Source organism: Siphateles boraxobius, unplaced genomic scaffold (assembly GCF_051911475.1).
Source record: "Siphateles boraxobius isolate OS27281-9 unplaced genomic scaffold, OSU_SipBor_1 33, whole genome shotgun sequence".
In the NCBI taxonomy this organism is placed as follows: domain Eukaryota; kingdom Metazoa; phylum Chordata; class Actinopteri; order Cypriniformes; family Leuciscidae; genus Siphateles; species Siphateles boraxobius.
In genome coordinates, this window is record NW_027508953.1 from 1,249,190 (window position 1) to 1,269,388 (window position 20,199).

Consider the following 20,199-nt stretch of genomic DNA (forward strand, 5'->3'; position numbering starts at 1 on the left):
TTTCCACTTTTTAACCCGCCTTTTTTAAAAGATTTTTCATCATTTTGGAACAGGGAAAATCTGCCCTGATTTTCATAAATGCACATTTTTCTTTTTACTTTTCCCCCCTCTAATCTTGTAGGTTTCCACAAGTTTTTTTTTTTTAAATGACTGATACAAGTCTTAGGTTTTGATACTTCTAATGTGATTTAATTTTTATTTTTCTGAATATCTGTATAGGTACAGAGACCTAGACAATGGGGCATGTTGTCACAATTATAACCTGCTGTTTATAATTTTTTTTTTTTTTTTTACAAGCAAAAAAAAGCAACTTTTTTTTACTGAAAAAAAGTTGCTTTTTCAAAGTACAATCAAATTAGTTGTTTAAGTTATTTCAATTTAAATGACATTAAACTGACTTAAAACTGAAAGAAATTTGTTGAAAATTGTATAACTTGTAAAAAAAAACCTAAAAGTTATTTTGATGAGTTAAAGCAGTGCACAAACATATGTTTAACATAACTTATTAATTATATAATTTTTCACAACGCAACACAATTTTGAAAAAAGTAAATAAAAAATCTTTAACATATCTTCTCTATTTTGCATTGTAAGCTATTTAAAGTTTGTGAATCCATAAAGTGTCAAAGTATAGTTTGGATGAAGAATTCACATACCGAACAAACAACTGTTAGAGAAATCAAGCATTTGTGACTAAACGTCTTAGTTACTGAAATACCGATCCCGTGACAACTTGCCCCAGGCTCTGCTCATTCACTCTTAAATATAAAGGAATCGATGGTTCCATGAAGAACATTTAAAGGGATAGTTCACCCAAAAATGTAAATTCTGTCAGTATTTACTCTCCCTCATGTTGTTCAACCCCGTAAGACCTTTGTTCATCTTCGGAACACGAATTAAGATATTTGTGATTAAATCTGAGAGCTGGATCACTCCTCCATAGGCGTCTAAGGGATTGAAACTTGCCAGCCCCGAAAAGTTATTAAAGACATCGTTAAAATAGTCCAAGTGACTACAGTGGCTCAATCTTAAGTTTATCAAGCGACGAGAATACTTTTTGTGCGCAAAAACAAACAAAAATAACGACTTTATTTCAACTATTCATTTCCTTCTCTGTGGGCCTCGGGTGAGTTCACTAGTGTAACAGCGCAGCGCTTCTGTGTTGTACGTCACACGCATTACTCACATGACCAGCGTCGGCCAATAGTGAGCCTACGTGTGACGCAGAAACACTTACGCTGTTACACTAGTGAACTCACTCAAGCCCCACAGAGAAGGAAATGAATAGTTGAAATAAAGTCGTTATTTTTGTTTGTTTTTGCGCACAAAAAGTATTCTCGTCGCTTGATAAACTTAAGATTGAGCCACTGTAGTCACTTGGACTATTTTAACGATGTCTTTAATAACTTTTCGGGGAACAAGTTTCAATCCCTTAGAAGCCTATGGAGGAGTGATCCAGCTCTCAGATTTCATCAAAAATATCTTCATTTCGTGTTCTGAAGATGAACGAAGGTCTTACGGGGTTGAACAACATGAGGGAGAGTAAATACTGACAGAATTTTCTGTCTATCCCTTTAACATCCATGGAATCTTTCCATTCCACAAAAGGTTCTTTAGACTGGAAAAATATTATTTAGTCTATTCAAATGTTCTTTGCACTAAGAGAAAAATATTATTTTTTAGAACTGATCACTGAATAGTTCTTTGGGGAACCAAAAATGCTTCTATCGCATTGCTGAAAAAAAAATGAGTGTATCTTAATTCTCTCTGATTTCAAAGAGAAACTGTCATTTCTTAACCCGTTTTTTTAAGGTTGCATCTGTATGCATGTCATATTATATGAAATATCTCATTTATGACATCCAGCAGCTGAGTTTGAATTATTATTTATATTATATAATGCAAACTGCTGCACATGCAGTTTCAGATTCTCTTGGTTTCTTTTATTGTAATTCTAAGGAAGTGAGCATCCATCACACATGAATGGGTTTGCAAATAAAAGAAATGAAAGTAAACAGAAGCGTGTGTGTCTCGGTCGTTTCCTTCCTCCTTTCTTCATTTTGAATTATTTTTGCTTTAAGTGATCTCATTCTGTAATATATTCGTTGTATATATTAGTTTATATGGTGGGGTTTGATTGGGCCTCGAGTCTTTAAGACCGCGTGCCTACAGTTAATATGCATGATGATAGTGGTTTGTGAAACAGAGGATTCCCCTTCAGAAGGAGGGGAAAATAGTTCATGGTGGTGTGAAGATGAGGAGATGCTAAGATTGAGTGTGGTTGATATTATTTCAAGTAATGGTGGAAGTTTCCTGGATTTGCTTTGGTAAGAGGGGACAAAAATATGACTGACTTTTATTAAATTAAGTCTTATTTCTGGGTCTGTGGGTTTTTGTTGAATTTTAAATAGGTTGGATATTTGCTTTGTGACCTTAAAACTATGCCACTTAGTCGCATTTTTTTTTATACAGTTTCCCAATATTTTTAGGGGGCTAGTTTAGCTTTTATTTTTTTTTATTTTCAGTTGTCATTTCAATGTTAGTTTAAGTTTTAGTAATTTAGTTTTGTACTTTGTTTTCATTTTATTTTAATATTTTTATATAGCTATTTAAAACTTCATCCTATTTCAGTAGGCTACTTGCCAAGGCAACATTTCTCATTTTCATGAAATATTTTCCTCTAATATTTATATACTTTTTTTCAATTACTGAATTTATCTAACAGTTAGTTAACAATAACATTGATGTATATACTTATATATATATATATATATATATATATATATATATATATATATATATATATATAATTTTCTTCTTTTTTCTTTTTCTTTTTTTCTAGTCTGTAAGGTAATATTCCTTGTACCATTTCCTGTGTTGCCATTTTACTGCGTTTATTTCCATCGTTGGTGCAAGTATCAGTGGGTGGTAATAGATGAGAAATGTAAAGTTTTGTATCATCGTAGAGTGAACATTTCTTTTCATGGTTCATTTACCCCTGTAGTAATAGCGGCCTACAGCGGAAACCACATTTTGTTGTTGTTGAGGTGTGATCAGTGATTCTGCAGAGAGCCTTCGCATTACGATAATTCCAGGAATGTTTGAGTTATTAACAGATAAAAAGTTAGTGTTTCTTTTCTGAGAATTACCATCAGAATATTCTCCTGACCTTGCATTCCATACAACCAATTAATCGGGTACTGTATCTAAATATTAATTTAGTTAATATAATGATTGAAACAGATCTTCAGATGTGGAGGTTTTGCTTTTACACGTGATTTTGTTTTTCAAGTCCTGTTAAAAATACTAGCTTAGTGCAGCATAAAGTTCCCAGCTTGTTCGTGCTGGTTTGATGTCGTTCACTAACGAAACCAAACTGGTGGCGCTGGTTGACCAACCTGGTGGTTAAGCTAAAGAGCAGCAGGTTCTTGTTGGTTAAGCTGATTATCTCATGTGGTCTTGATGGTTTAGGAGTTTGGGGAGGCCTAGTATTTGTGCAAGCCTGGCACATCCAAAACACAACATACATTGGCCTTTTCAGGAGAGAGAATGAGTAAAACCTATTTATTGAAGTTATTTCACTTAAAATCACTTAAAATTCTTTGTTCTCTTAGGAGTCAGTATATGTTGTGAGGTGCTCTGAGGTCAAACAAGTGTTTTCACAGAAATGCTTATGAAACTATAGATGTGCACTAGAGATATTTTCACATTTATTGCTAAGAACTTTTTTTTCCACTGAAATCCAGCATCAGATATGTGATTGTGTGGGTGTTTTAGAGAGGCTTCATGGTTTCCGAAACTCTGGGTTTTTTATTACTACCATACATTGGTGATCACTGACAACACCGAATGTAACATAAGGTGAGAGTGCAATGCAACCACCACAAACAGCACTGAGAAAAGTGAATCAGACCTCAATGCTCTAAAAATAGACCACCAATTACGCTTTATAAGAGGGCTTTTAGACTGAGCAACTTTAGATTTTCCGGCTTGAGCAAATACCAGCTTCACCAAGCAGCAATGCCTCCATGATGAGTTACACATGTGTCATGTCAAAGAGCCTATGATCTCTTCCGGTGCTATGAAGAAACAGTTCAATGGTCAAGCCACGATGTCTAAGTTTTGCTGAGTTAAGCATTTTCTCCACTTATGAAGATTTTTTTTTTTTGCCACAGCAGAAACTCACTGTCACTCTCACTCATATGCATGCATCATTTCACATCTGCATGTCATCAATACAGCAGGGTAGTGCAATCGGTGCTCATATATTCTGCTGAAAGGGATAGCTCACCCTAAATGATCAATGTTTATTTGTGAATAAAAGCTTAAATTCAATCTGTTGATCATATAAAGCAATCGCATCTTTTCAGAAAATTTACACTCAATTCAAATGGAAAAGTTTTACTGTCTCTTTATGAACTTTCTGAAGTGTCAAAGTGTCTGTTTCCTGAACTGTCAATGGAGGGACAGAAAGCTCTCAGATTTCATCAAAAAGATCTTCATTCGTGTTCCGAAGATGAATGAAAGATGTATGGGTTTGGAACGACATGAGGATGAGTAGGCTAATTAATGACAGAATTTTCTGTGAATGTTTGGGTGAACTATCCCTTTAATGAGGACTACAGGTAGCAAGATGTGAAGATGATTGATGAATCGGACATTTGTAGTCATAGCAAAGTTTTTAGCAACTTAAAAAAAACAAAAAACCAGTGACTTCTAAATTCATATTTGAGGTTTGTTGTTGAACAAAATGTGACAGACTTTTTACTCTATTTCCAAAACCCATTACTGAGAGAGCCAAATTGTTGCAAACCAGCACTATAGCACTGTTAAAATTTTACATAAATGTAGAAAAGTTAATTTTTTCGTCTTACATAAGGAACGTTTCATCAAACAGCAAGTACCCGCCAAAAAAGTACCCGCGTTTTCACAGGTCAAGAAAAGAATTCGCGCGCAGTAAAGGAGGTAACCATAGCAACAGCAGATCAACCGTTGGAGTGCTTGCCTTTTGGATCAGTATCTGACAGGTCTAACGTTACATCGATAAACCATAAGTAGGCTGTTATTGTAGGCTATTTTTAAATCTAAAAAGTGTAAAACATAATTAAGATAACTAACTTTGAGCGTGAAAAGACAATTTGGGCTCTGCAAAACGAGTTAGCGAAAAGCTAAGAGCCGATGTTCACTCGCCGAGTCAGATCGCTAACTTAATCGTTAAGGGCTAACGTTAGACAAGACCAGAGTTGGGAAAATACGACATTTTGCCAAATATTTTGCCAAATCTTTAGGGCAAGATTGGGGAGATTTTCTCTGGTTTTGGTGGGTTTCCCTCAGATCTGGTCCACAGAGAAAATTCGGTGGATTCTCCCTCCCTGAAGAAGGGTAGCCTAACGTTATATTAGTAAATATCTAGGTTTGGCTGGTGGGTAATTGACTTTCAAATTAACTTTACCACAATTTCTTTCTTTCTTTCTTTATTCCAAGAACTTTCATTCTGGAACTTCTTTATTCCATTATTTCTTTGTGACTACAAAATTATATGTAGGCCTAATGTAAATGATGGCTATACTTACGGAAAGTTTTTGGTTCGGTTTTGTATGCTATTTTATATTTAATGCAGAGAATGGATTCTTCTGTTTGTTTGAAAAGGACATTTTACCTTCCGAGTCCAAATAAACAGAAGTTCTCTAAAGTAACCACTAGATAGCAGTAAAATGTTTCTTAACAGTAATGTCCAGTTCAGCTTCCAGATTGTTTTAAACATAATTACACTTATTAAACTTTTTAAAGTTTAAAACCTGACTATTATTTTTACCTTTGAACTTTTGTTGGTCACAACAGCAACTATTAATAGTACTACTAAAATCAGCTCTAAGCAAAATCCATCTGGTTGATGGCAAACAACATTTTCTGTGTGCTGGTACCAAAACTCCTCTCCTTTTTGTGAGTTCTGGAGGTTGTGTTGTGTTAGAGAGCCATGGGCATTCTTCAATATTTAATCAAGGATGTGTTTGAAGGTCTCTGTCTGTGTGTGAGAGCAGTAACTGGAGAGGAGAAGGTTTAAGATGAAAGACTTTCTTCACTCTCTTATTCTCAGTCTTGCTTTCGCACGCAGACGTCTCACATCAGAGCAGGCCTCACACAGTTTGTTCGCTGACTGTCTGATGCATGTTTCACATGAAACTAGAAACTTGCTCAATCTAGTAAGTTCTAATGTGATTGGATGACTTCACACAGCTTCCAAGAGTGAAGGCCCATGGGGTTTTTCTTCAGTCTGTCTGGGGGGGCAAAGCTGTGTTTACCCAGGATGAAATCTTTTGAGGATGAAATGGTTCCTGGATTTTGCCAGTTAGCAAGGTTAGTGACATCAAATCACTGAAAGAGATTTTTCAAAGTTTTGTATGAAACATTTTGTGATTAATAAACTATATATATATGACCAGAACTGTATATCTTACTTAACTATCCTCCATGTTTGTATTAACATATAAAATATATCAGATGTGACGGGCTCTCAAAGGGATCGCTGAGAACATTGTCATACTTTTACTGACAAAAATATGCATTTAACAATAAAGCTGTACAAGTACATACAAATTTTCACTGTAAATTTTAAGCTAACTTAAAAATAACAATTTGTATGATATTTTATAGTAAAGATGATGTGCCGTATTGTGAATATAACATTATTTTTTATATATTTTTTTGTGGACAGTTGATGAATTCATGTGAAAAAACATGTGAATTCATGTTTTTTCACGATTTTTTTTTTTTTATTTAAAAAAAAAAGTTCTTCTAAACTTTAATGAAGAGGAAGAAAAATGCAATTTTGTTTTTGAGGAACATCATGAAATATCAAAGGCAAAGACAAAACAATAGGCAAATTATATCCTAGACATTAATATATATGTTTCCTTTTCAAATATATACATTTTAACCTAAAGTTTCTTTTTCAGGTCAATTTGTCATATGGTAAGGTAACTTACAGTTAACCAATACTTCCGCATTTTTCCATTTACAGTATTTGTGATGATGTTTTACAGTGTAGATCGCAGCGGTCTCCTCCCATCAGGACTCTGAACACACACCGTGTAACAGCATGGCATTAAATGGCCCTGCCATCACACACTCTGAGCTTGTGTCATTAGATCACATGATATCAGTGATGAGGAGATGTGTAAAGACTTCAACAGAGGGATTACACAGAATATTGACAGAGTATTTTTAATCATGAGCGTTTTCTAAGAATAGACTCTGTGTCTGAATGCAGTAGAACATAACAACAGAATAACATGCAGATTATTCTCCTATAAGGGGCACTGATTTTGTTAACAAATACCTTCTTGATTAGATGTGCACATGCCATCAAAAAGTGAAATGTGTAATTTGTGTACCACAAACAGAATTGCAAAAATGATTGTTTCTCAAAGAATCCTAATGGGATCAAATGCAAATCCTATAGAATTATTCTATAATAGGATATAGTAGGATAAATATTTAAAGTATATATATTAGGGCTGTAAAATCGATTAATCGCATCTAACATAAAAGTCTGCATTTACATAATATATGTGTGTATATAATATTATATTTATATACCCTATATTATATATATTTCTCTGTGTGTGCGTGTCTGTGTATATATACATATGCGCACACACGCACAGATATATATATATATGATGTATATAAATATAATATTATATATACACATATATTATGTAATCTTTTCTGTTAGATGTGATTAATCGATTTTACAGCCCTAATATATTTGAATATATTATATTTAATATAAATATTTTAATATAAAAATACAATAAATTATATTTTAACATAATATTTATACAATATATTTTATAATAACATCACTTTTGTTCCCATTAGGGCCTTTTAGGTCACAAATTATGTGTTTTTAACCATAATGGAGGCAGATTCAGTGTTATATTAGTATATAGTATAGTTATGTTAGTATATTTATTATAATTAGTAATTAAGTTTTATTAATAGTTTGAGTTTCTGTTTTTATATTTTCCGTTTGAACTTTAAAGTTTTAGTTATTTTGTCATGTGTATGAATTCTTTTTTTATGTCTAGTTTGATAAATTCATTTTTATTTAAGTTTTAGTTAAGCTATTTTAGTACATTAAGTTTAACTGAATAAAAATGGGAAATTATTAATTGGCAACTAGCTGAAAATAAAATAAAACCCCTTTTTTAATGTTTTTTAATGTATTACTACCTATTGCTTTCCGTTAATGTTTATTTTATTTAAAGTAACCAAAATGTGGGTTTTTTATGGTTTTAGTTGTCTATAATAACCCTGGTCAGACCTGATTGTGAGTTTGCAGTGGATTGTGGGAAACACTCTGGATGAGGCTTTTTGTCTGGAGATCAAGTTCAACATCCAGAGCATCTCCACGCATCCCAATGGTAAAACAATTCTTTTCCCAATTCATTCCAGATTTCCTTTTTATTCTTTATGTTCCAAATTCCCATAAAATTTCCAGGGGAATCCTGTACATATTCCTTAGAGTTTTTTTTGTTTGTTTTTTACATCCATGCCATCAGATTCTTAATCGTTGTCTCTCTCTGCAGACCTTCGAGACTGAACACCTGCTTTGAATGTGCTGCCCAGCTTCCCATGTGGGTTTCTTGTCATCTAACACCTCTGTGTTACACCTGAAATTAGAGCACAGAGACACACCCACAACACACACATCACCCCCCAATGAACTCCACTGACACACACACACACACACACACACACACACACACACACACACACACACACACACACACACACACACACACACACACACACACGTGTCCTCCAGGCCTATGCTTCATTCAGCCGTATAGAGGTGATCTTTCATTTTGACAGATCATCAGCTATTCTTTCATGTGAGATGTGGAGATACTGGTTTGCCGAGCATGACCATTCGCTTTTAACGACTTCATACAGTCGACCGTGAGGAACAGGCCTCTGCTTTGCTGCTGAGCCTAATCTTAGATTAGACGACAGCTTTTTTTTCCAAAGTTGCGCTTGTGGATTGTGAAAGGATTACTTCTTTTGAAAGCGTCCTGAAGATTGTAGCTGGCTGAAGGGGAAGGCACTGTTTCTGGCCCATCATGCATTTGTGAGCAGCGAGGACGTCTGCCAACCCAACATGACATCATGACTTTGCGTAAACATACACGCCACTTTCAAGTCAAGTGGCGTGTTATCTATAGGCATTTTGAGCTATCCGCGTGTATGTCCACGCCGAAATCTTTTGCGTGTATGTCTACGCCATTAAATGTCCGAGTGATTCCGCGTGTATGTGTACGCCGTTAAATGTCCGAGCGAAACGAAGCAAAATCTATATCTACATCTGTGGAGCGATCTTTTTTTTCCTAGGATGGTAGGAGAACACTCATAAATGGTATTAACCCCAGTGACGGGTAGGTTTAGGGACGGGGTTGGGGTAGGTCATTTATCTATATATACATAATACAGTAATATAACGTTAAGTCAAAGGCGTTGATAAACACGCTGAAAAGCGATTATGCGTGTTGATAGCACGCCAAAAATGTCATACATACGCCATTTCATGAGATCAGTCTGGCCAACCTGTCATGCTGGCTGTGGGTGTTACTAGATAACAACCTCGGGTGTCCGTCATCAAACGTGACAAAGCACCTGAAAAAACCTGTGTAAAATCAAAGGCCTACTTTTGATCAGACCTCAACGGAAAAAATGGCCTCAACATACAAATAATTATTTGTAACTGACAAAACAATATCTATCAAACTATAGCAATGACTTCATTACACAATGCAGAAGAAACACCGTGGGCCAGATTTATTTAACAGGGCAAATTAGCATGAGAGCGCAATTCCAAAAAAGCTCAGATGGAAGTGAAAGATTCTGCTGGTGATTTACTGACAACGTGCTAATTAAGGAACAGACGCAGCTGGATCATTTCCATAATGACCAACACAATCTACAAACTAGCATCTGGTTTAATACATGCTTTTTTGGTCGGTAAATAATAGTGGGAATTTATTTATTTCCCATAAATATTGCGTCTGAAAGGGAAACTCCTACAAATGCATATGCATTAAGGTCAGCTGCAAAAATAACCCAGTCCACACCTTTTCAGCGCTCATTTTTCACTGTGTGTCTGAAGTAAATCCTGACAGTAGTTTTTTTAACGCCAAATGAAGGTTTGCATTGGCGCAAGCTGTTCTCTAGTGTGTATTGTTTAGAATCAGGGACTATATGAACACCAGTCTTACGAGACAAACAACCTGATCAATACTTTAACACGCCGTAATGTACCGTCGCAAGAAACAGCACAGACCTGAAAATCAAATCAGATCTATTGATATGAACTTCTGAACATTGATATTGATTTTACACTGATTCATTTATTCAGACAAATGGGTCATAGAAGACTCTGTCCTTTAGATGCTAAGGACAAAACTATGTCCTTTTGAATGTGCAATAATACAGTCAGTTTGGTGCAAAATGAATGATTATTAAAATTTAAAACTGACCACTGATCATTTAGAAGATTTCAGTTTGTTACACATTAAAGAAACACAAAACAATGAGCCTTACAAAATAATACTTGTAATCTCTGCTGAAATCTGTATTGTTTAATTGAATTGTTAATCCTCTAACTTAAATCTAAAGATTAGAGATGATACAAATGCGATAAATTCTCAGTGATTGTTAACACGTGCGATTGTAAGTCTGATATTTACTGTGGGTCAGTCAGAAGAGGTTAAATGATTCTGAACGTCTCATTGATTTGGACCAGCTGGGAAAAATCGTTTTGGCTCGACTGTCTCTTAGAAAACACAGGGTAAGAATTATGTTAATGGAGACTATTTGAGACCGCCAACTAATATTAATCACAATGACACACTGTTCAATGGATCTTTGTTCTAAAGTTTCAAATTGGTGCAAAAGAAGATGTGACGCTTCTAGTACATGTGCTCTTTTGTAGTGCATATTCATCTTCAGTATTTTTACATTTACAAGGCAATATTTGGCCCATTTATTTTTTACTCAAGTAAACACCAGGGTTACACATGCAATTGTGGGTATTTATATTTGATAAAATTGTCCCTCAAAGTTAAATTGGACTAAACCTCATTTTTTTTAGTTGGAAAATAAGATTAATGGATAAACTAAATAATTATTTTTTTCATTACTTAATAACTTTTTAATATTATTAATCATTATTAGTCAATTAGCATTACATGAAAACAACGCAACTCATGAGTGATGTCATGTATGGTTGAGTTGTCATAGATCTTTAAGATTTAATGTCCAATCACTGCAAACGACTGTAAGATCTCAGAAAAAAAGGTACAAAAGCTGTCACTGGGACAGTACCCTTTGTACCTTTTTTTCTGAGAGTGTATTAAAACAGTCACACACATAGAACGATGTGATTGGTAGGTAAGTAACACACCAATTACTTTTTGAATTTTAAAGTATTATACAGCTATTGAACATCAAAATTTATAAGGTATCATGAATGATATTGTGATGGGGAAAATGTTGAGATTTGCTTTAAAAATCTCATTAATGTATGAAAAAACTTTTATCTCCCAAATCAGCTAAAATGTCCCAATTTATGACCTTATAGGCTATGTAGGCTATGTTTGAGGTTCTTTTCATAATTTCTCCAATATATATTTAAAGCAATGATGGTGCATATTTACAACATTTATATTATCAATAACAAAACGCAGAGACACTCACATGCCTTCATGCCCATTCTATTATCAGTTAAAATGAGGCATACAATTATAATTTAAAATAAAAGTACAATTCCTGACAACTGATCATGAGGAAAGCCACACATTGCCAATGTCTGTCTTAAAGTCTTGATTTTGGTGACATATTTCCGGACAGAATGGTAAAAGACCACAGATATTTTCCAAATATATATATTATGTCCTCATAACGCGAGTTTACTTCAGAAGCGATTATCCTAATTAGTTAGCTAACTGATGCATACTGCCTTTAGGCATGTTCCTCTTCCATGATTCTTACGTGAATAGGGCCTAATGCATTTTACTCCAAGTTTTCTTTTTGGTGCATCTTTCATATTAATGCAGATATGTTTTTGAATCTGCTCGTTTAAGCAGGGATCTGCGTGTATATGAGTATAGTGTATACGTGAGTGTGCGCGGAGGGTGTGTGTGCGTGTGTATGTGTGTGTGATCGCTGGGTGGAGCACCAGTGTTCGGCAGGTCTCTCGTCTCCTCTCTCGGTTGAGCGGCTCATTGCGGCGGCTGGAGATCCATCGAGCGGCGGCAGAATGTGGTCCCGGTGTCCGTGTGCGTAAAGAGCAGGTGGAGGAGGATGATGGAGGAATCCGACAGCCTCCCCTGCCCCGCGGAGGAAGGGCTCCTGTCGAGCTGGAGATGGAACAGAACCGCCAGGGATCAGGTCCAGATCAAGCAGAAGATCAGAGATCTGCCCGGATTATTAAAACACGGACTGAACCTGCGCAAAAAGAGCGTGAGTTACCTATGCATGATGAAGGATGTGTGTTTTCAGCATCAAAACACCACCCATATCCACCATCACTAGGCTAATATTATAATGTGCATGAACAACCTGACATTATGAGAAAATGTGATTGATGCGTCTTGTCAATGCATTAAGGCGTTAATTCGAATGTCATTGATTATGAAGGAGAGGCTGTAATGTTTTTTTTTTTTTTCTGTCGTGGACGTGGTATCTAAGGAAACAGAGATCCACATACACACAGTCAGGCACACAAACACACAGCTGTAACTTCCAAAATGAAAAAGGAAAATGTTCTGCGGTTCGTATTTGCAGAATTTGATTAATATTCTTTGCAATATCGCACTAACCAATAGTTTCAGGCAAAGTACAAATACATACGCTTTGTTACTGCTGTAAAATTATAAATTAATGCACGATCATTGAGGAAATGGTCATTATTGTTTATTAATTTTTTCACACTGGTGACTCATATTGATTTACCACAATTTTACTGTGGCAACAATAACAGGTAGAAACTGGTTACCATAGTAAATGTAATGGCAGAATTATATTTTTAAAGCCTGCATAATATGCCAATGAGGGTGTTTACTAAAAAGTATGATGGGTTTTTTGGACATTGTGCTATGGTATTACTGTGGTATTTGGACACTGCCATGTATTTCTTGAAGTACTTGTGTACTGTGTAAATACCATGCTGTATCTTGTAAGCTGATCGGCTATTTATCGTATGAATATTCTTCTGCGGTTGTGTAATATAGTCGGAATATTGCATAATGTTATATTTTTAAAGGTTGTTGTTATTTAAAAAATACTTACTTCACAAAGGTTCTATTATGACATCATACTACAAGTGCCTATGATTCTAATTAGAACCTTTATTTTTAAGAGTGACCATGTGGTATTTATTCAAGTACATTGAACATTAGGTACCATGGTATCAGATACCTTCATTTAGCCATAGTACCATCACAGTAGGTTTTTGTGGACTGTAAGGAAAGAGCTGATATATATTCTGTTTATACACTCCTGTCATGACAGAGGGGCTATTCAGAGCTTCAGAGGGTTGAAGACAGGAATTGTTTTGCTGGTTTGTGTGTGTGGGTGAATATCTCTCATTTGTACAAGGCCTGATTAATCATGAGGATGAGAGGAAAATCCACAGTGATCAATGAAGACTTTTGTAACTCTAACATTTAAGAAATGTAGCTTTTGAATTATATTCAGTAACTTCTATTGTTGTTAAAAGACAGCATAAACATCGCTTGGTTCTTCAGGGTTTTATCTCTTCGTCTCTGTTGTGCTTTACCGTGAGGGTTCTTACGCCTTCGAACAGAATGTTTGGTTCGGGCTCATTTGACTCAAGTCATGCGCCCCGGGGTGATTAGAGAATTAAAAAATGAAAGCCTCATTAGCACTAAATGAGAAACAAATATTACACTCGTGACATTTATTTCGTTGTGTGCTGCACTGACAGCAGCTACTGGAGCATCAGTAAAGGAATAAGGCAAAAAATAAAGCTGACTTGAAGGCTTTAACAGCTGATGCTAAAAGAAGCCATTTTAGGGTGTGTTTACACTTGTAGTTCGGTTTGTTTTGCTTTAGTCCTGGTCCGCTTAGCGTTCACATTGAATTTTTAACACCAAACCTAAAGATGCTGAACCTAAATGCATAGGGATATGTTCACAACCTGATTGGTCGACTTTTATGACATATATATTGAGACGGAACTTCTCAAACATCTAAAGCAACGCTGTGTTCTGGGCTAAATGCACTCATTGTATGTGCGTAGCCTACTACATATGATGGTATTCTGACCAGTTGAGAACTCGTGAAGAGCTTATAAAATGTGTAAAGAAGTCAAAACAGCGGCAGGAATCCCTCCGTCACACACACACACACCAAGGTCTGCTGTGAGGAGATGCGTTTCTAACGCTTGTACCGAACTGTGATGGGCAATACTTGAGCATTCTGTCCTTTTTTGGTCGCATCTTGTGACATCATGTCCTGTTTTTGGTTACTTTACATGTCTTTAGTCCATGTTGCGTTCATATTTCAGTCGATCCGCACCAGAGTTTGTTTGGAAGTGGACCGAGACCCATCCCTCATCTTGTTTGGTGGCACCAGGGTTCAGATGGCAGCGTTCACACTTATTCAAATGAACCGCACTAACAAAGCAGTCGCATTAGGATTCGATTTAATCGAACAAAACATGCCAAGTGTGAACACACAATAAGTGACCAGGACCTAAAATTAACACTCGCCAACCGCCAAATCGGTGAGTAAAATTTGGTGTCGGCGAGTATATGAAATGGTGTCAATCGCCAGTTGGACGTTAACGTTTTTATGAATTCTAGCAATGCATAATTGTGAGAACGTGAACAAACGTGCGCCCAGTCAGCCGCGTCTCAGACAGCACGCGGATACTGATTTGAGCTCTGTTTCACGTCTTCTTGCGCTTGAACAGTCATTATTCGAACAAAATTATGTTATATTATGGTATCCTTGTAAACATAGTCAGGTCAGGTGTGTCTTAACTGAACGTAAACAGTTGAGAAATAAAACGCAAGTGTATAAGATCCTTGCATTCACTCTTAAAGTGACAGCAGGCTAATATTTCTGCTATTCCCTGTGTTGTTAACGTTAATGCCTTGAACAGAGAAAGGGTGTTTTAAAACCAGCCCTGATGATGTGATAATTCTCTGATGGGGAAGCTGAACTTAATGACATGGTCCTCATGCTGCTAAGTGTGTGTGTGTGTGTGTGTGTGTGTGTGTGTGTGTGTGTGTGTGTGTGTGTGTGTGTGTGTGTGTGTGTGTGTGTGTGTGTGTGTGTGTGTGAGCGCCTCTGGATGTAATGAAATCTTAACGAGAAAGACGAGGCTTGTTTGATGTCTCCATCTTGCAGTGCACTCATCCAGAGCGACAGATTTATCCACAAGCCATGCAAGAGAGAGGTGCATATGTGTGTGTGTGTGTGTGTGTGTGTGTGTGTGTGTGTGTGTGTGTGTGTGTGTGTGTGTGTGTGTGTGTGTGTGTGTGTGTGTGTGTGTGTGAGCGTGTGAGCGTGTGAGCGCTCTAATCTGAGAGTAATCCATTTCTGACACATAATGACACACAGACTCACTGCACTCTGGATCAGTGTGCACTACATAGTGAATCAGGATGTTTGCATCCTATCCCGTGTTTTGTTTCCCGTCTGTTCACATTCCCTCTCTTCATCTTACTCACCTTCTGTATAACATTTCTCCTCTGTCTTCTTCTTCAGCCCCTCTCCTTAATGCATTTGTAAATACTCTCCCTCATTGCTCTCTATCTCTCCCTCCCTCTTTCTAGATGGAGATTGAAATGTTGCTGGTGAATAAAAGTGTTTGTGTGATACAGAACTAAACTGCATGCATTTTCTTTAGGAAATGTAAAATTTAAGTGTTTGCATAATTCGCCACCACGGTCCTAGCGTGCTATAAGTGGTTGTCAGGGTGTTGCTAGGGGGCTCTAGAGTCTAGAAGGTTGCTAGGGAGTTATGTGGTTGGGAAGTTACTAGGTTGTTGCTTGCTTGTTGCATTGTAGGTGGCTGCATGAGTTTTCTTTTTTTGTAGGGCTTGTATTCTGGCAAGGCAAGTGTACCATATAACACATTTCATACACAGTGGTAATTCAAAGTGCTTTAAGTAGGCATGATAAAGATAAATAAAATGTAAATATTGCACATAAAACGCACATGGTGTTTTGAGTAGTTGCTAGGATGTCCTGGGTGTTCTAAGAGTAAGTGGTTGCTAGGGCATTGCTACATGATTGCTTGGGTGTTTTGGGTGGTTGCTAGTGTCCTAGGTGGTGGCTAGGGTGTTAAAGGGTGGTTGCTGGGATGTCCAGGGAGGTTGCTAGAGTGTCCTGGGTGGTTGCTAGGGTGGTTGTGTATTTAATCAGTTCCTGGGGTGTCCTGACTCCTGGGTGGTTGCTTGGGTGTTCGTGTTCTAATTGGTTGCTGGGGTGTTCTGGGTGGTTGCTAGGGTGGTCTGGATATTCTAAGTGGTTGCTAGGGTGGTTGTGTTCTAATTGGTTGCTGAGGTATTCTGGGTGGTCTCTATGGTGTTCTAGGTTTTCTAAGTGGTTGCTGGGATGTCCTTAGTGGTTGCTAGGGTGTTCGTGTTCTAATCGGTTGCTGGGATTCTGGGTGGTTTCTAGGGTAGCTTTGGTGTTCTAATTAGTTGCTGGGGTGTTCATGGTGGTTGCTAGCATGTTCGTGTTCTAATTGGCTGCTGGGATGTCCTAGGTGGTTGCTAGGTTGTTCGTTTTCTAATAGGTTCCTGGGGTAATCTGGGTGGTTGCTAGGGTGTTTGTGTTCTATTTGGTTGCTAGGATGGTCTGGGTGTCCTGGTCGGTTGCTAGGGTATTCGTGTTCTAATTAGTTGCTGGGTAGTTGATAGGTCATTGTATGGTGATTGCATAAAAAAGTCTTTAGTAAAGTAACAGCAAACCTCTCCAAACTCTTTTGAAAAATGGTGTGAGACGAGCTATGCACAAAAGTTTAATACTTAAGGTTAAGGGTTTGTTCAAATGACATTGAGAAGATAGGGATCATTTTGTGATTTATGAGCCGCAAAGGATTAGAAAGGTGATTTCATTGAAAGATTTTAAGTATGCATGAAGGACAAGAACGTCCCTTTTTATCTCAAAAACCTTTTCCACCTCATGCTTTTGCTTATCTCTGTGGCCTGTCTGCTCCATCTCCTATCCGAGCCGAACAGAGTTCAGCTCCTAGATCCCCACCAGCAAATCAATAGAGTAAATCTGATACACACGCCGTCTTCAGAGCCCAGTCAAAACAAAGCCAGCAAGCGTACGCTCGGCCCCTGGAGAGATTCGTCTGCGGAGAGGAAAGGCTGGCTGATAGCAGTCTGTCTGTGGACACCTGCAGGTCAGCTCGCGTCACGGAAAGCCACAGTCACGGCCGATACCATCATCACAGGCATTCTCAGGAATTTCAAACAATATTCAGACAAATCAACAGATGAATCTATTTCTATTTTTCAGATTTCTTTGATGTTAAACATGATAGCAGAATGGTAATGTTGTATCTTCCTGATCTGTTAGTCTAAACAGCCTGGTTTGAGTGTTTGTGAAACCTGTTTGGAAATATTAATTTGTGGTTGAACAAACTTCTAACACTAAGTATTGAAGTTAAGCGTTTGAAATGAATGATTCCTCAAATCTCTTGTCTTGTTGAGGAGAGGTGTGCTGTTACTTTACCAAGCTCTTAGACTTGTGACTTCTGACTGATGGATTGTAAAACAGGCTGAAGATTCCCATAGACTTGCATAGATATTTTTAAAAAAATATTGCACAGATGCAAGACTAATTTATTGTGATACGCTTACCTTCAGAGTTGCATTGCCCTATGATTTTAATGCATTTTAATGCATTTTAAGATTTCTTTACTCAGGAGACTCATATTCTATGTGTCCTTATATTCCATGACTTTAATTTTTTATTGATAGATTTAAATTGAATCTTAGGTTTATCTCATATTGCTAACACATTATATACATTACACTAGCAATGTTCATAGTTTGTTTCAGAAAAGCATGGGAGGAGGATTCGAAACCCACCACAAATAATAATACCGGTCCGGTGTTTCTTTGGAATGTCCCGGACGAGCCCCCAGATCTGTATATAGATGCATTATCCAGAGAAACTTGGTGTTGGACTCATTTCATTTGGACCAGTAAGCAACCACCTAGAAAACCTGGAACCACAAGCATAAAGTTTAAATTGTGAACTTTAAAAGGTTCAGCTGTGACATCAGGCTGTAAACCCTTTTCGATCTAGTTGGAATGTTTATTTTGAATGTTTTAATTTTAGCTTTATTGCTCAACAGATCTACAGTAAGCTAGACCAGCCACTAGACCTGAGTGACCCAGATTACACAATGGAAATGAAGAAATAATATGACTGTGACTACATGCAGTTAACTTAAATAAGACAATACACACATCTTGAAAAGAAAAATTACCACGCGATCTGAAATATCTTTATGTTTTTTGTTGTGCTCTTGTATAATGGGACAATGGAGACACAAGATAAAAGATTGGCTTGTAAAAGAATACGACACACAGAAGAACGAATGTGGGCCACTCCAGACCGATAAAACTCATTGTGATCAAAGTTCTGATCGTTATAATGAGGATCAAAGTATTTGTTCCAGCTCTGTCCACTGATCCGGCTCTTCCTCGTTTAAGGAGCTCTCGATATGAAGGCCCGACACTGAGAGTTTGTCCAAATAAAACCTAACAAGCCTTCTTTATAACAGAACGTCACTTTACTGAAGCCCGTTCCAGGCTGACATGATCACATGACTGCGCATGTTTAATATAAACTTATGTCATGCTGCGAGAGCATTATTAAGTAGAAGTGGAATGTCATTAAGTCCCTCATGTCATACACTGTGTTCCTGCAAAGTTTCTGCAAAGAGCTTAAGCATCCACAATCAAAAAAGTTCCATGGTATTACCCTGGGTCAATGTTATTTTAGTATTTTTTTTAAATGCTATTATAATATTTGTTAATATTTAGTGCTTTTGAATTGATTAATCACAATTAGTAACATCTAACAAATGTTTATATATATATATATATATATATACACACACACACACACACACACACACACACAAATCGATTTGATAGTACTATTTATATTTTCAATTAGCTTTGATTTTAAAGTTTTAATTTTCGTAATTGTTTTTTTTTGTAATTGTTATTAATTTCTTACTATTTGTATTTAGCCTTAATTCTTTTTTTTATGTTTTAATTTTTTTTATAACATATTTACAATCTATTTATAAATTATTAAAAAAATTATTTAAGTTAGTTGCCAAGGCAACTTTTTTTTCACCTAATTTTATTTATTTTATTTCATTTTATTTCAATTACCGAAAATGTTGTGATGACACGTTGTCTGTGCATTACCATGTTTTTTCTTGATGTCTATTATGGCAATAGCATGTTTTTTTGTTTTTTTTGCATATGAGACATATTGAAGTATTCTTTCAAGTGCCATGGAGTAAACACAATGGTATATGCATGTGGAAGTAATCTAGTACCATATCAAAATACCCAAAGGTTTGACCCCATTCACCTTTCAATGCACATCTAAAGGTCACCACACAATTTGCATGATTGTATCATTGTGCAGTGTCAAAACGAAACATGAAGAAAGATGCATCTAGTTGTACGACATCAAAAGGCACATCATGACATCCAGAAACATGGCAGAATGTCACTTTTGAGATGGGATTACCTTGTAAAATCGCATTTCTGTGACTATCTGCAGGGCTTTTCATGTGAAGGTCACGCCAGTGTCTGAAATTCAGAACATTTCAGCTGTGTTTGAAGGTTGTGAACATGTGGCGACAGGTTCATAATGTTCATGTGTGGTTGTTTAGAGTTTAACCTATTTATTTTTGAATTGAGACACCTCTCGTTTCTCTCTTTATGATTGTGTAGCAGTCACCTGACACCATCCCGGGACCCAGCTCCGGCGTCACACCCAAACCCAAGGTAAGAAACTGCAACCTAAAGCTGAAATAGGTGAGGAGCTGCTACAGTTTTCCATGGTCCACCCTGAATATTATTGAGAATCATATTCCATATGAAAGAAAAATGTCTTT

General features: G+C 36.7%; 1 protein-coding gene and 1 long non-coding RNA gene across 2 annotated transcripts in view; both read left to right on the plus strand.

Moving 5' to 3' along the window:
- Nucleotides 1-8,264: 8,264 nt before the first annotated feature.
- LOC143701899 (uncharacterized) lies at nucleotides 8,265-11,077 on the plus strand. Its single transcript, XR_013190191.1, has 3 exons — nucleotides 8,265-8,429; nucleotides 8,595-9,151; nucleotides 9,600-11,077. It is a non-coding gene; the product is annotated as an uncharacterized LOC143701899 (long non-coding RNA).
- Nucleotides 11,078-12,218: 1,141 nt separating this feature from the next.
- Nucleotides 12,219-20,199, plus strand: part of rapgef5a (Rap guanine nucleotide exchange factor (GEF) 5a) — a 73,120-nt gene continuing 65,139 nt past the window's right edge. Inside the window, exons 1-2 of the mRNA XM_077194862.1 lie at nucleotides 12,219-12,522; nucleotides 20,036-20,089. Coding sequence (XP_077050977.1) covers nucleotides 12,364-12,522; nucleotides 20,036-20,089 — 213 coding nt within the window. The 5' untranslated portion in view covers nucleotides 12,219-12,363. The remainder of the gene's footprint in view (nucleotides 12,523-20,035; nucleotides 20,090-20,199) is intronic.